At 49.9% G+C, this 16,621-nt stretch overlaps 1 protein-coding gene across 2 annotated transcripts in view; it reads left to right on the top strand.

Moving 5' to 3' along the window:
* The window catches only part of Kremen1 (kringle containing transmembrane protein 1), a 70,650-nt gene extending 54,246 nt beyond the window's left edge, over positions 1-16,404 (top strand). Inside the window, exons 6-9 of one of the 2 annotated variants that reach the window (XM_038332696.1) lie at positions 6,851-7,183; positions 8,725-8,883; positions 9,988-10,072; positions 12,994-16,404. In XM_038332696.1, coding sequence (XP_038188624.1) covers positions 6,851-7,183; positions 8,725-8,883; positions 9,988-10,072; positions 12,994-13,162 — 746 coding nt within the window. In that variant the 3' untranslated portion in view covers positions 13,163-16,404. Of the gene's footprint in view, positions 1-6,850; positions 7,184-8,724; positions 8,935-9,987; positions 10,073-12,993 lie in introns of both variants that reach the window. The other variant, XM_038332687.1, reaches the window with a different exon arrangement.
* The last annotated feature ends 217 nt before the right edge of the window (positions 16,405-16,621 follow it).

The following is a 16,621-nucleotide window of genomic DNA, read 5'->3' as shown; positions in this document are numbered from 1 at the left end:
TGGGGAAAAATTTCCTGGTGATAATCCACTCAGTCCCATATACACAATAAAGCTTAAGATGTGACTACATCAAAACTCTTTTTAAATATATGTGACATCTTCCATAAAGATCTGTTCTATAGATTGATAAGCTCATGATAAAAGTTTGGGGGAGGATCCACTGTGATCTCAGCCACACAGCACATAGGTCACCAAGCTATGAATCGCATTCCCTCCTAGCCTTCTGGGTGGATAACAGGTTAGTCATCCCTCCCTCTGGTGTGCTTGTCTTTCCTGGTTCCCCTGGTGCTAATCTGTGCGTGCAGAGCCTCTGTGCTCCCCACAGGCCATCTTGGGGCTACTTTGACAAGCAGAAAGACGAGGCTGTCAGGTTAGCCCATAGACTGCATTCCTGCATTCCCGTAGAGCATCTGCTCTCACGTGCAAAAACATCCCCCTTTGTGTGTTTGTAAGCACTGGGACTTTGGGCCTCACCAGTGTGTATCTGAGAGGATCACTTTGCAAATACTTCAAGTCGTTTTTCCAGCCCTGTATGTGCGTATGCCTGAGCCTCCACCTCTCTGCCCCACCACATTTGTGAGGCAAAGGCAGAGCTGTGCCAAGTGAAGGATGGACCTGAGCCTTGACCCTTCCAGCACTATCCTCTAATCCCTCACCCTAATCCACACACAAACACTCGGCGAGACCTCATGAGAGCTATGGCACCCGATGTTAACCCTCTAGAAAGAAAAGTCACAGAAGAGAGGCCACGAGCTTACTGAGGATTCTTCAGCCCATCTGCTGTCTTTGATGGCCTAGGGACCAGGCATGCACTTGTGACATCTCGACTAGGCAGGGAGCTCCACTTTGAACAAACCCTTCGCGAGACTTGTTTCCTAGAGCTGCTATAATGAAGATCACAAATTGTGGGGCTTAAGTCAATAGAACTCACTCTCTCACAAAGGTAGAAGTAGAAGCCCCCAGTCAAGATGTCAGCAGGCCATGCTCCTTCTCAAGGCTCCAGAAACTGTGACCGACACACAAAAGAGAAGCAACTTATGGCAGGAAAGGATTTCTTCTGGCCCATGGCATCAGAGGGGTTTCAGGGCGTTACAGCAGGAGGGAGTGATGGAGTGGCTTTGGTTCGTGGCGGAAACAGTTCATATGTCAGTTGAGCAGGAGAGTGCCAGAACCAGCCAGTGAACTATGACCTTCAAAGGCCCGCCCCTTGGAAGAGCTTACTTCTTCCATCTGTGTGCATTCCAGAACTTCACAACCAGAGGAATAAGCAAAGACATTTCAGACTCCAGTGGGAAGTCACCTCAGAATCCCCAAGTTCATAGCCATCTTAGTACAAAATGCACTTAGTCCAACTTAGAAGTCTTCACAGTTCTTGTTTGAAACCGAGACTTTATTATTTTTTCATTTTGCTTATGGGTGCTTCTGCTGTATGTTTGTCTGTGCACCACATGCAGGCCTGATGTCCTCAGAGGCCATATCCCCTGGAACTGGAGTTACACATAGTCATGAGAAGCCATATAGGTGCTAGAAATTAAACTCAAGTCCACTAGAAGAACAGCCAGTGCTCTTAACCACTGAGCCATCTCTCTAGCCCCTAACCCTAAGTCTTAACAACCTCAACTCTGTTCAAATGTCTAAAGTCTCTTCCAAAACATAGGCAAACTTTGAACCCTGATCCTTATGACACCAAAAGGAGTTACACATTCCCAATATACTGTGGCAGGAGTCAGCATCCTCATTTCCAAACAGCAGGAGCAGGAAAGCAGTAAGAGTGGACCACAGAAAGTTCAAAGCCAGGCATATTAAATCCTAGTGCTCCATTGCTGCCATCTGTATATGTGTCATGGCATTGACTCCAACAGGCTTGGGTACCCTGCCCACATGGCCCTGCCACTCGAAACACACAGACATTCTCTGTGCTCCTGGCATGTCCCAAGGTCCCCACTGACGTTTATGCTTTACTCTCATAGCTTCCTGCATAGTCTGTCAGGGACTTTCTTCAGTCTCATGTCTGTGCAGGGCTGAGGCAATGGCTCAGCTGGGCATGGTGACACCTGCTTGTCACCACAGCGCTAGGAGGTAGTGGGTCAGTCCCGGGACTCAGTGGCTAGCCAGCCTAGCCTACTTGGTAAGCTCCTGTCTCAAGAAACAAGGGAGACAGCTTCTGAAGAACATCTGAGGTGTCCCCTGACCCCCATGCACAACACCAACAAATGTCAGTGAAATACTGTGACTCTGTAGGTCTTGCCTTTGGCAGCCAGTGAGACCAGTACCACATCACAGTTTGAGCTCTATGGACAGCCTGTGATGTGCCCAGGCCTGCTTGGACTGTGGCTGCAGCTGCCTGAGTGCTAGGCACATGCGCTCGGAAACCAGTTCTCCAGCGGCCCTTCTCCAGCGGGGCACCTTGGCTGCCCCTCTCTTGTAAAACCTCCTATATACACCCAGAGCCTTCGGTGGGTGGCAGTGTGCCACTTCCTGAAATGCCATCAGAGAACTTTGTTGTCTCAGTCCAAAGTGGCATTCCTGTCTTTGACAACTGTGGCCTCTTCTTTCAATTTGTTTTGTCTGTGACTTTAAACATTCTCATTTCTGACCAAACTGTTTAATTCTCATTTTTGCTCTGTGTCTTTTTCTCTGAAGTCTCATGATAAACCTAGCTAAAAGACACCCATAATTACCATATTACAAGCAGAATGCTGTACTATCTTCAATTTTTTCTTCTGCTGAGTTATTTTCCATTACATTTTAATTTAACCTCACTCAGATTTTCAGGATACAGCAGGACATAGACAAAATCTATGCCAGAATGCACAGGACAGGCCGCAGTTCTGCTCACGAGAGCCCTTGTTGTGACCCGAAGCCTCACAAGCGTCACACTCACTTCTGTTGATATTCTGGCTCCTGCGTTCACAAGAATCACTAAGTAGACGGACACCACTCTGAGACTCCTACAGCTTGCTTCTCCACCCTCTGCCCTCCTCCTGTGAACTGGTTCCCAGACAGTCACCTACGTTCCTAGTACCAGTTTCTTGTTAGTTACTTCTGCGTCATTTTAACCAAATATCTGACAGGAGCAGCTTCCAGGAGGAAGTGTTTAGTCTAGCTCATGGTTTCAGGGGGCTCTGTCATTCAAGGAAGGATGGCAGAACAGTTCAGTTCATGGTGGCCAGACCATGAGGCAGAGACCATTCACATGGTGATAGACCAGGGATCATAGAAGGTACCAGAGCCAGGTATTGGTGTACTATATACCTTCAGCTGCTCACCTCTTCCCAGATAGCACTACCAGCTAGAGACGGGAAATCAAAACGTGAGCCTGTAGGGGACACTGCAGATTCCGACCATCACCAACTACCTCTGGCATCCATCGGCGTATAGCTGCTCACCCGCTCCTCCGTTTTCCCAAACATTCCCATCTTCCCACTTTGTGTATTTGTTTCTGTGGGTCTCATGAAGGCTCTGGCCACAGCACATAAAACCCTCTCTAACCATTTTGACATCATCTTAACGTGATTACATGTATAAAGATCCTAGTAGTAGGAACTGAATCCATCCTTTCGGGGGACACAGTTCACTCATATAGCGTAACTGTCCAGCCCAGCCCAGCCCAATTTATAGCAGATCTATTGAAGATTCTAACTTGGACATTGTACAGTGTTTACCTCAAAGCTTGCCTCAGCTATATATAGGAGTTTATCTCAAAAAACAAAACAAAAAAAAAGAAACCCCCAAAATAAAGTGAGTTACCTCAGTTAGTAAGCACCAGAGCCAAGGTAAGCCCAAGTTTGCCAGTTTTAATTCTTTTTAGCAGCTAGGATTCCTTTTATTAACAATAACAAAATAAATACATCATAATATAACTGATCCAGTTTTGTGCTTTAAAGTCTGTGGTCAGTGATGCCCAGTGTCCCTGATGATTTTCTTTCTTGGTCCACGGAAGCTTGTCAGGGTCCAAAGCCCCAACATAAAAACTACTATTCCCCAACTGGACCAATACAAAGGCGTGGGAAATAATGAGACACAGTTCACACAGCAATAGCAATATCGGAAGGGCATCTCAGGCTTCATTCATCCCTGAATATCTACCCGCGTTTATTCTTCAAACCTTTTATTTCCCCCAGGTAAACCAAGGTGGATACTCATTAATATTCTCTTTCCTGGGACCCGGGAATACCTGTAACGTAGTCACCAGTTTGGAATTCACACCTCTTCCCAGGCAATTTACATAATAACAAAGAGAAGCAGCATTCATCCAGAGTCTTTTGTTAGGTGGCTTCAGGTTTCTGGCAGAATAGCAACTGCCCTTGGAGCTAAGCATGGCCAGAGAACCTGGCTGCAAATATCTCGTATGAAATATGGGCCTACAGAAGCTGTGCTTTCTGTGTGTGCTCACACAGAGCAGTGTGCACTCAAAACTGCTGAGCCATCTCTCCAGTCCCAACATTTGATTCCTTTGGGTTTTTGAGACAAGGCTGATCTCAAACTTCATGTAGCCGTGAAATTACTAATTCTCCTGCCTCTGTCTTCTAAGTGCCAGAATCACAGTCTTGTAGTACATGCCTTGTTCACTCGACTCTTCCTGTAGTGCCCACACCCGTCCTGGGTTTCTGATCTGTCCCAGTGTGCGGCTTTCTTTTCACTATAAGCTGTACTGTACTCCTGCATGGCTGACAGTTCCAACATCTGGGTCACTCATGCATTTTGTTCGTGGATTGCTTTTTATCTTGACAGTGAATCTTTCCCCATGTTGTCTTGCTTTTATGTGTGTGCTGTGGTATTCTGTTTAATGCCACACACTGTGGGTGGAATGGTAGATGCTAAAGTAAATAGCATTTACACTTGGGCGGCCTGCTTAGTTTGGGAACTAGGCTGGGGTCTGTCAGTAGCTGAGCTAGGTTTGGGTTGTTTGTCTGTCATTTCCTTTGATGCAGGCACCCTCAGATCCCCGAAGTTGTGGTTACAGTAGAATAGAGTAGAGTAGTGGTTTTTAGTGTTCTGTTCCACGCTCAGCTTTGAGCAGGGTCTTTTGTGTCCTGCTCTCGTAGAAGGCCACTGTCTGTTACTTGCTGCTCTCCGTGGAAAGGCATGGGGGTGGCTGGCTCCCCTGCCCATCTTCGACTTAGGGCATGCCACCAGCCACAGGATCAAGGCAATTTCAGTGGCTCGCCAATCCCCCGTCCTCCTGGCAGCCACACACCACTTTGGTCTTTGGTGGAACTTGCAAAAGAATCCTGCTCTCTCCTTAAGGCAACCAGGGCTGAGGTCTTTGCTTCTTCTCCCAGAAGCAGTGGGCCTTTCTCCCTCCCCAGGAACAAACACGTTTCACATCTGCCTCTCTCCGATGGCCCTGGGAGCAATGAACTAACTGCCCTCTCCCAGCAGCTGGAGGCTGTTGCCTCCTTTGAGAGGAGGGCCCGGGAAGTAGGAGGTGTTCCAGGCTCGCCCCTTAGCGGCAACCTATCACCTCCTACACGCCTGTGCCCCCAAGTGGAACTCTGGCTGACTGCTTGACACTGGTCAGTCCTGCCAGCTCTGGGAGGCCTATGCAGAAGAGCTTGTAAGTGAAGGCAAACACCACGGTATCTCAGGCTCTCGGTGCCCTCAGTGGAAAAGTCAGGCTGACGCGGCCCCTAGGAACCTGTTACAGTTTTAACCGCAGCTGTCTCACGTGCTCTGTGGTGGTCACCTCTCTCCTGTGCTCTGGCACAGATGAGCCTAATTCTGTGGCCCAATTTGTACTTGTTAGTATTAAATTTCCTTGGCTGTCTTGAGACCTCGGCTTCTGATCTTGAGCTTTCTTCTTCCTAGGATGAGAAAGAAGCTCGCTTTGTTTGTTTTCCCAGAGCTAGAGATCAACCCCAGGGACACAGATGCTAGTCAGGGGCGCTACCACTAAGCTCTCGCCAGCGTTTGGTGTTTTGAGACAGGGTCTTGAACTGCCCATCCTGCCCTCAGCCTCCTCCGCATTAGAACTACAGGCTCCACCACCAGGGCCAGTAAAGCAGCATATTTTCTTTACTTCTGTGTGTGCTAAATAGAGAAGAACTCGCCTAGCGCCTGCTGGAGATGTAGCTCAGTGGAAGAGTGTTTGCTGGGCCTGCTCATGGCCCTGGGTCCCATCCCAGCACTGAGAAATAAACTTTCTTTTAAATCCTATTCCTGCACTCCCTCCTGAAGTCCTTCATCTCCAAGGTCGTGGTGAGACAGAAAGTGGCTGTATCACCTTTCTAAAGACTTGTCAATCAAAAATAAGTCCAGAGAAAGCATAGCTGATACAGAGCCTCCTGAATCTGGGCTCACCCCCTCCTTCCTCTTGGGTGCTTCTGGGGATCCAACCATGGCCACACATGCCAGGCACTTGTTCCCCCTCATGCGAGCACTGCGCCTCTGAGGACTTCAGTCTGCAAAGCCCTCCTCTGCCGGGAGGTCCCAGTGTCGCCATGCACTTTGTCTCTCGCGTCCTCTCACTGTCACAGGATACAGGAGCAGGTGCTGGCCCTAAACTGGAAACACAGTGAGAGGCCTGGGAATGAGGTGCAGCCCCTAGGATCACATGGCTCTGCTGGTCCTGAATCCAGACTGCCTGACTCCAGCCAAACCCCAGCGTAGGCTGCTCTTCTGAGCACTAAGTGTACAGCCTCCTGGGGGAAACCAAATAGTCGACACAGGCATTCGTTCAGGGTGTAAGTGATTCCTTTTGTGATTTGATCCTAAAACCCAAGATGGTTTGGTTTTGTAGCTGGAAACAATGTCCCTAATAGGCTCACATTTCTTAGGAGTTTGTTTGTGCCCGAATTAGAGAGGAGCCCAAGGCTGAGACTCAGGCCCACTGTCTTCTCCTCTGCAGCTCTCGTGGGCGCCTGCGGTGGGAACTACTCAGCCATGGCAGCCGTGGTCTACTCTCCTGACTTCCCGGACACCTACGCCACTGGGCGGGTCTGCTACTGGACTATCCGGGTCCCAGGAGCCTCTCACATCCACTTCAACTTCACCTTATTTGATATCAGGGATTCCGCAGACATGGTGGAGCTGCTGGATGGCTACACCCACCGTGTCCTGGTCCGTTTCAATGGAAGGAACCACCCGCCCTTGTCCTTTAATGTCTCTCTGGATTTTGTCATTTTGTATTTCTTCTCTGATCACATCAATCAGGCCCAGGGATTTGCTGTCTTATACCAAGGTAAGACATCCTTGTCTCTGGGAGCATAGGCGCCTTGGCCTTCTCTTTCTTACCAGGGTTTTCAAGCCTAAAGTGGTTCTTTAAGGGCAGACATGGACCTAATGACTCAGCTGCAGATGATCTCAACACTGATTCATCCCCATCTTCCAGTGCACAACTCCCCACTTTCCAGTACACAACACCCCACCTTCCAGTGCACAACTCCCCACCTTCCAGTGCACAGCTCCCCACCTTCCAGTGCACAACTCCCCACCTTCCAGTGCACAACTCCCCACCTTCCAGTGCACAATTGGTTTATATTTCAATTTCACTATTTTAATATTTTTGTTTATTTTAGATTTTATTTATATCTTTGTGAGTGTATGCCACGGGTATGTGGGTTGCTTTGGGAACCAGAGAGGGCACCAGATCACTAGGAGCTAAAGGTATAGTCATGAACTGCCTTATATGGGTGCTGGGAACCAAACTCAGGTCCTCTGAAAGAGCAGCCATTGAGCCATCTCTTCGGCCTGATTTAGTAGTGCTAGTGGCAGTTTATAGACAAGCAAATGGGTAGATAAAAGGAGGTGGGTGGCAGATGAAAGGTTCCTGAATGGTCAGTTCACCTATTCTGCTTCATCTGAACATCCCTGGCAGTCCCACAAACTTTCTTGCCATCTTTTCTCAGAGACGTACACTCTTCCCCTCTGATATGAACACATGTGCAGACATGAGCCTTTGCTAGCCCCTGAGAAGCACAGGTATTGAACTGCACAACTCAAAAAAAAGCTAGGGTCGTGAGCTATAGTAAGTGGTGCAGACTAATGGAGGGGGTGGGATTGGGTCAATCATAGCAAGGAGGTGCTGCAGAGCACAAAGGTGGGGTCCCGTGTCTGAGAGACCAGTCTCATAACTAGAATCAGTGGTCTCTACTTTCCGCCCCTGCATAGCCACTACCTGACAGGTTCTACTTTGTTATCAGTGAGACCAGCAGAGGGAACCGCATGTATACTTGAATCAGAACGGGCCTCATCCAGCACTTCTGGCATATACCTGTAATGCCAGCTCTTGGGTGGTAGAGGCAGGAAAATTAAAAGTTTGCTGGAGGCAACTTTGCTACATTGCTGGAGGCTAGCCTGGGCTATATGAGACCCACATACATGCACCCCACATGCATGTGCATCCACATACTTTTACCCACACACATGTATCCCACATGCATGTGTACCCCCACACATGCATACACCCACACACATGTACCTCACATGCATGTACACCCCCCACATGCACCCTATATGCATGTGTATCTGCAACACATGTACCCCACATGCATGTCCACCCACACACATGCACCCTACATGCATTTACACCCAGACACGTCACCTCACATGCATTTATACCCACACACATGCACCCCACATGCATGTGCACCCACACCCATGCAAAACATTCTCTCACATACAGAGAAAGAAAAATAGAAAAGGCCTCATCCCAACCAGAGCAGTGTTCTCCTTCTTGCTGTCTTCCTTGGCTTTCTCTGGTTAATCCTTTTGATCTTCTAGCCACCAAGGAAGAACCACCACAGGAGAGGCCTCCAGTCAACCAGACACTGGCAGAGGTGATCACCGAACAAGCCAACCTCAGCGTCAGTGCTGCCCACTCTTCCAAAGTCCTCTATGTCATCACCACCAGCCCCAGCCACCCACCGCAGACTGTCCCAGGTAGCCATTCCTGGGCACCATCAGTTGGGGCCAGCGGCCACAGAGTGGAAGGTAGTTCCCTCAATCCTTACAGAAATAAAGGTGCTTGTGGGTGCTTCTCCTTCTGACACAGGTTGGGATATTGGCTCTGCAACCTCTAGTCTGCATGACCTTTCAGAGAAAGTTCTCCTCAACTTAGGTCCCTTCCAAAGATGGACTCTGTGTGCCTTTGGCAACTGTGATTAACAGCTATGCTGGTTTCTTCATCATTATAAGAAAAGACATAATTCTGGGAGCATCTTTCTAGAGCCCCAGTGTAGAGCTTATTCAGAAGATACATACAGGCTAGAGGTTGGCTTAGCCATAGAACATGCACCAAAATGGAGAGAAACAATAAGACCAAAAGACACAGAATTCCTTCAGTGATACGATGCACTGTTCTAAACACTGGACCATACACTGAAGCAGATAAACCCCTGCCCTTCTTTTGTCTAGAAACATGAGGCGAATCTCTAAGCTGTGGGCAGCACAGGCCAGACATTCCTCCCCTTCTGCAGAGCGAAGCGCACACAGAATGCTAGGACAATACTGTGCATGTTTCATTTGGTTGCCAGTGGGAGGAAGAAAACCAGACACACTGTCAAAGGTCAGGAGCACTAAGAGCTGTGAAGAGAAGCCATGCAGGAGAGACATGGGCCATGATCTCCTTCCCTCCTTTTCTGTCGAGGGCATAGTCTCTGAATGAGCTGGGGCCGTCTATCATTTGGTCATGAGGTCAGGGAGGGAGGCCTCTCCAGCCCCACATCATTAGACTGGATTCCAGCAGGATTTCATAGGTCACACTTCTCGTTTCTCAGACAGAGAACTGGGACCCAAAGGCTTCTAGGTAACTGATTGATGAGTTCTGGTGGCAGACAATTCACCACACCCCTTTTGACTCCAAGTCCAGTGTTTGGAATTTACAGAGGAAGTTTCAGAACAAGGCAAGGCCATAAGAAAGCTCCATGCTCAACCCAGCTCCGGTTACTCCCACTGCCAGGTTTGCAGAGTGGGCAGAGCCCCCAGCACTGCCAGTCTCCTTTGGAAAATAAGGACAAATCTGGTGAGCTCTCTTTGCACTTGCAGGATGGACCGTGTATGGCCTGGCAACCCTCCTCATCCTCACAGTCACAGCCGTCGTTGCCAAGATCCTTCTGCATGTCACGTTTAAGTGAGTACAAGAGAGGGCGGGGAGGCCGGCAGTCCTTGCCTCTGTCATTCTTCCTTTGTCTGGGTACAGCTGTAAATTGAACATGACTCCAGAGGCCGAGTCCCAGCAGCACAAGGCGGAGACCATTCCACCTCTTCTCAAAAGAAACAGACAACAGGACAGATCACACTGAGGTGGAGGGATTCTGTGTTCAGTAGATTCGTTCCAGGAAGGGTTGAAACCATCCTGGCAGAGGAAACAGCAGTTCTGCTTGGGTGTTTGCTGTTCCCTTGAAGAGGTTTGCATTTAAGTCGAGCTTCCTAGGACAGTACTGTCCATTTTTCTTAGTGCCTCTAGAAACTAAGGAAGTCTTACAAAGAGAATTTCAACATTTCAGTTAGTGCTTAATAATTTGTACTAATTTATTCTTTGACAGTCGCTTACCTGTATAGAATTCACTCTGCTCACAGTCACCCCTCACCTCTCCCCTCCCCTCCTCCCATCACCCCTACCAGGTCCCCATCCCACTTTCATGTCTTTCTGGTTTGTTTCTGCTTTTACTCTGTGGCCCACTGGGCTCGGGCAGGGCTGCCCACGTGGACGAGGGTGTAGACCTGTGCACTGGAGCATGAACAGCTCACAGGGGCCACCCCCTGAAGACAACGACATCCTCACCTCCAAACCCCACACTGCCATTCGCCCACGAGCCACTCCCTTACCTGTGACTAAACGTTATACAGACCCTATGTGTGCAGCCATAGCTGCCTCAAATCCCGAGTGCCAAAGCCATGGCATGGCCATAAGACAGCACTTGCTATCACCTTCTCTTATGTTATTTCCCCCCCTTTCCATCGTGTTCCCTGACCTTTGGAGGAGGTGAGAATGGTATCCATTTTAAGGCTCAACAACCTCTTGTTCTCTGCATTTGACCAGCCATGGCCTCTGCGTTTATTGCTGTTTGCTATGGAAAATTTCTTAGATCCAGGCCGAGAGAAGCACTGACGCCCTGTGCTGTCTGTGCTGCTGTCTGGGGCTCTGCTGGTCTGTGTGTGCCCATACTCTGTCTTAAACCCAGGTGGCCAGGAAATACACCTATCACCCTAAACATTATTTTTGAACATTTATTTAAGCCAGGTACCTGTAATCATAGCTACTTAGAAAGCTGAAGCCGCATTATGACTGAGGCCAATGTGAGCAGCTCATGGAGACCCTATTTCTGCTAGGTACAGTAGCTCATGCCTGTGATCTCAGTACTCATTGGGCAGAGACAGCAATATTGCTACAAGTTTGAGGCCAGCTTTTTCTACATAATAAATATCAGGCCAGCCTGGACTACAAAGGGACACCGTCTCAAATAAAACAAGAAGCAAAACCTGTCTTCATTTTTTTAACTAAAGGATAAAGGCTTTATCACTTAGTCCAGTAAAACTGAAGAAAGGAAGATGTTCCCTGTGTGCTGTGCCTTCCAGGAGAGTGCTGTTTGTGTGCTTCGAGTTTTTGCTTTCTATAGACTCCAGTTATCTTTTCTCTGGTTCCCACTTAAAGGCCTTCCTGAACTCGGAGTTCTAGTAAGAGCCGCCTTTCCTGGCCTCATTTGACCTCTGCTGCAAACATTTACACATGGAAGCCAGCTGTGGCCACACTAGTGACCTTACCCATCTCCTCTCTGAACTTTTGTAGTAGAAATAATGTCCTTACTGTTGTCAGCTGAGCTCACCGTTCAGACAGATACACACACACACATGCACACACACGCACACACACACGCACGTGCACACACACGCACATGCACACACACGCACGTGCACAGAGGGAAAGAGTGAAATGTGGAGGAGAATGTCTTATCTTGGTATCTGTTGAGATTTAGTTTCAGAACATAATGTGGGTATCAAATCTTGAGTCTTCTCAATACCCTTGTGTAAAATTATGTAGGACTGAACATAACTAATGTCTCTCCACACAGTGTAGACTCCAGTGCACCTCTGCACTGCTCTCCCCACAGTGTAGACTCCAGTGCACCTCTGCACTGCTCTCCCCACAGTGTAGACTCCAGAGCACCTCTGCACTGCTTACAGTATCTAGCAGTGCCACTGCAACACCGTTGCTAGTGAATAATGAAAAGGAGTAAATACTAGATGTGTCAGCACAGGCTGACCTCATTGATGTAGAACCTTCACCTTCAAAGGACCTACTAGGTGTGTTAAATGTTATAATCTACATTCTAGGAAATCCTGCCTGTGTGTCCCTGCACTAGCTCCAGGGCCCAGTGTCTCGTAGCAGGGCTGAAGCCCTAAAGCACACACCTCACTCCTCTTAACCCTGGAAACCCCCCCCCCCCCAGTTTTCCTGCCTGTCAGGAGATCAAGAGAAGGGCGGGCTAGGAATAGGGCTGTAAGTCAGGGCTCTCTGCTTCACACTGACTATGTCCCCTTACCTGATTAAGATAGGCAGGCTTCTAGGTAAGTGGCCTTTGTAGATCGTATTGTTTTATGGGGTGGGGAGAGAAGAAGATGAAGAGAAGAAGGATATTTGAAAATTAATTCATAATCTCTCCAACAGCCTTTTCCAGCTTTGAATTATTTTGACAAAGTCCCTCATTACCATGAGGAGAGTGCCCTGCAGCCTGCCTCTATGCCCATGCCCACAGGCCAGATTCCATTCTTCTCTCTTTGTTTTTCCAGACAGGGTTTCTCTGTGTAGCCCTGGCTGTCCTGGAACTCTCTCTGTAGACCAGGCTGGCCTCAAACTCACAGAGACCTGCCTCCTGCTTCTTCCTGAGCTGGGATTAAAGGCGTGTGCTGCCTTACCCAGCCTTGATCCTTGACTCCTTAAGGCAGCCAGCGTCCTTCCCAAGGCTGTGCCTCACAGGTCCAGGTGCCTCGTGAAGTGATGGTCTGAGTGCTTTGTTCAGATTTGCTTGAAAAATTATTTTCATTTGGCAGGTCTCATCGTGTTCCTGCTTCAGGAGACCTTAGGGGCTGTCGTCAATCAGGGGCTTCTGGGGAGATCTGGACCATTTTCTATGAACCTTCCACTACAATCTCCATCTTTAAGAAGAAGCTCAAGGGCCAGAGCCAACAAGATGACCGGAATCCCCTCGTGAGTGACTGAAGCCACACCGCACCGAGACAGGAGGCTGCTCCTGAGCTGAAGGTTGCTGGGGTCCTGCTGCAGGGGCACTGTGGCCTGGAGTCCTCCATCCCATGCACTTAGGCTGGACACTCGAAGCTCCGCCCTTGGCCTGCAGCTCTGCCAAGACCGGGGCTGAGCTGACAGGACGCAGCTGGACCTGATTCTGGACAACTGTTGGGTGGTGGGTAGTTTAGTGTGTGATGCGTTTTTCTTTTCTATTTTGACTGTGTATGGATCAGTTTCCCCTGATTTTTACAGTTTGGAACAGAGCCAGACTGAAGAAATTATGGGGTTTTCTTGAAGGCTGGCCTGGTTCCCTGCCAAATGTGGTCTTTTAGATGTTAGCACCTCAGAGTGCACAGAGGCCCAGTGCTCTGTTCCAGGCCTGTAGCGTTCTCTCTGATGCCGGCTAAGATGTGCCTCATCTAGTCTGAGGGGACTGAGAACAGGGTCACACTAGATGTCTTCTTTCTAGAGGGTATTTAACAATACTTACTGGCCTGCAGGGCTAACCTGGGGATTGAGCATAAAATAATCCACCTGTTTGTCCATGGGGCGACACGGTAAACTGCTTGTGTACTAGACTTACCTAGCCTGGCCCCCAAGCAGTGCACAGGTCTGTGGAATCTGAACTCAGCCTGTCCCTCTGTCCTCTCAGCTAACTCCTAGTTCAGAACCAGGAGTTTAAAGGCTGTAGCATAGTGCGGAGGCTGTAGCTCAGTGGTAGAGAGCTTGCCTTGCATACATGAGGCCCTAGGGTCAATGCCAATACTGCCAAAAAGAGAGAGAGAAAACTGTAGCATAGCTGTGGGCAGCATCCTGTGATAAGACGGAGACCTGTGGATCCTACATGAGGTGTCTACCATTTTAAAAGAAGGTCACAACTACCAAGAGCTATGTCCTTTGTCCCTTATCAGGGGGACAGAGTAGTTAAGGTAAGGGCTTGTCCTGCCCCATCACTCTGTCCCTTAGGCAGGGAGGCAGAAGCTGGCAAAAGGAAAAGGCAGGGCCTGGGAACTGGAGATCTTTCCAGGAGAGGCTGAAAGATTCAGAGTCCCAGTTACGGAGGCCGCCAGTTGTGAGAGGAAGGGCCATCCCTGCTGGAGAAGTCCTGCAGTCTGGAAGTGACCTTTGTCAGCAGTAGCTGAGAGGAACAACCTGTGCCCTGAAGGGGGACCTTGGTTGCTGTCCTGCCAGCACTTGAGCTTTGGAGCTGTGGGCCTCTGATCTCCCGGGTGCCCTCCTGGAGCACTGCTTACCTCCCCTGCGTCTCTAAGCCGCTGCCATTGAGGCCTTTTGTAGGGTTGGCCAGTCCATCAGTAACTGGCTGCTCCCAGGACAGAGGACTACATGGGACCATGGGGAGCATCCTCAGGGAGAGGCAGTGACCAGAGCTGATGGGTAGAGAGGCAACTGGAGGAGGAAACTGTGTCTCTGCAGTGGGCCAGGGGTGCTGTCCAGCTCCCATGGGAGGCCTGCAGGGTACAGAGCTGCTGGGGTCATCTGGAAAAGCGGCAGGCGCCTCGGTCTGAAGACAGGCTCACCACGCACAAGGACCGCTGGAGATAGACTGACAGGAGCAGGTTCCAGGCGTTCATAGCGTGTGTGGGAGCCTCGGGAAGCAAGTGTCGAGTCACAGAGCAGCATGTGGGCTCTCCAGGGAAGGCTCAGCTGGCCAGGACATTTGTCTAGCCCTGCTCACTGGCACCACCGCTCACCTGCTTCTTCACACTGCAAGCTCAGGAAGGAGGAAGCTGCCCGGTGGTGGCAGCTACAGCACAGCTGCCCTTTACTGACGTCCTCAGGAAGGGCAGTGGATGTGCCCACACTGCTCTTGCTGCTGGCCTGAGCACAGCCCAGCATCCCAGTATGCACCTCCTCTTTGGGGACCAGCCCCAGGAAACACAAGCCCATTTTACAATAGCATGGGGCAGTGGGAAGCTGTGAATCGCCCAGGCCAAACCCCCAGCAATGACAGCACACTCTGTTAGAGCCTGCCAGCGGCATGTCTACCAGTCGGGGTAAACACGGGGAGGTGGGCAGCCCAAAGCTGAATGTGCTGCGGGGAGGGGTGTTTGAGTCGAGGTGGGTGGAGATCGTCTGAGAAGAGCAGCACAAAAGACTGCTGAGACCCTCAGAGACCTTATGTGTGGGCACACGTAGACCCCACAGGTCCCGCTGCTTAAAAAGTAAAGCCAGAGTAGGGAGAAGCCTGTGTCTTCCCCACGTCAGACAGGATGGGACTGCAGCTGCCTGGAGTGGGCAAGGTGACCAGACCTCTGACTTCCCGAACTGTGAGCCCCTGCTGCGGATCCCTCAGCCAAAAGCTCTCAAAGATCAAAGCTCTGGCAGGTATCGCTGTCCTGACCCTGAGCCAGTCCATGGGATGTGCCTGGGCCAGGTGCCAGCCCACGTCCCAATGTCAGCCCAGGCAGGACCCCACCTGACCCTCGTCAGCCACTGGCCTGACACCAGCAGGGCTTGCCCAGCTGCTGCCAGCGTGGGGACAGTCCCCACTTAACCTTCAAGAGCACTTAGAAGCGGATGGCCTCCCAACTCTGCCGGCCTAGATAGGGCCCACATTGGGCCTCCTAGGCCAGCTCCTCACTCCACAGTCTTTCATGGTTCTCTCTGGGGGTTGGAATCTCCTGTTTGGAGTTTGATGTCCACTTTGGGTGCTGCCTTGGGAACCTCTGTCCTCACCCTCCCTCCAGGCCGCTTTCAGCCTAGCTGCTTTGGTATGAGGTGGGGGACTTGTCAGACCCGCCAGCCACCCGCGTCGGCCAGCAGAGCCATGTTGGAACGGAGCGCACTGGCTGAGACTGAGTGGGCAGAGGGGCAATAGGAGGTGATTCTCCCGTCAGAGGGAAGTGTACAAGGGATCCTTTCTTGCCAACACAGGGAGCTGCCATCCCTGCCACCCTCATGACACCAAGACCTTCCCATTTCCAAACTCTCCCTCCAGCAGGGATCTGACTTTGGACAATAAGGCTTTATTTGTAAATATGCTCTTAATATACAACGTTGAGAATAAAACAGAAACATCGTGTATTTTAAAATATAAAATGAAGTGTGACACACTGTATACAATTTAATATATATTTTTAGGATTTTGTTATTTAAGAAAATGGAATGTGATGGTACTTAACTTTTACAAAAGAGAGAAAAATGTTATTTTTACTGTTTGAAGAAAATAAATATTCTCATTGTTGTAGAAACAATGGTGGGCCCAGGCTGTCATTTGTACAGGGCATCCCAGGAGCTGGGCCACAGCAAAGAGTGTAGTGCTGGGACTCTTGGCCCTCCCAGGCACCGGGTCAGGCCCTGACCGGATCTCTCCTGGTGGTTTCTGGGTTTCATGGTCTTGTCGTTGCTTGACCATAGCCGTGGCACAGCTGGTGAGCTCCAAAGACCGGGACTCCAGATCAGCTCCACCTG

Source organism: Arvicola amphibius, chromosome 1, assembly GCF_903992535.2.
Source record: "Arvicola amphibius chromosome 1, mArvAmp1.2, whole genome shotgun sequence".
Taxonomy (NCBI): domain Eukaryota; kingdom Metazoa; phylum Chordata; class Mammalia; order Rodentia; family Cricetidae; genus Arvicola; species Arvicola amphibius.
Note: the sequence above shows the minus strand (reverse complement) of the source record. Positions and strands in the feature narration are given on the sequence as shown.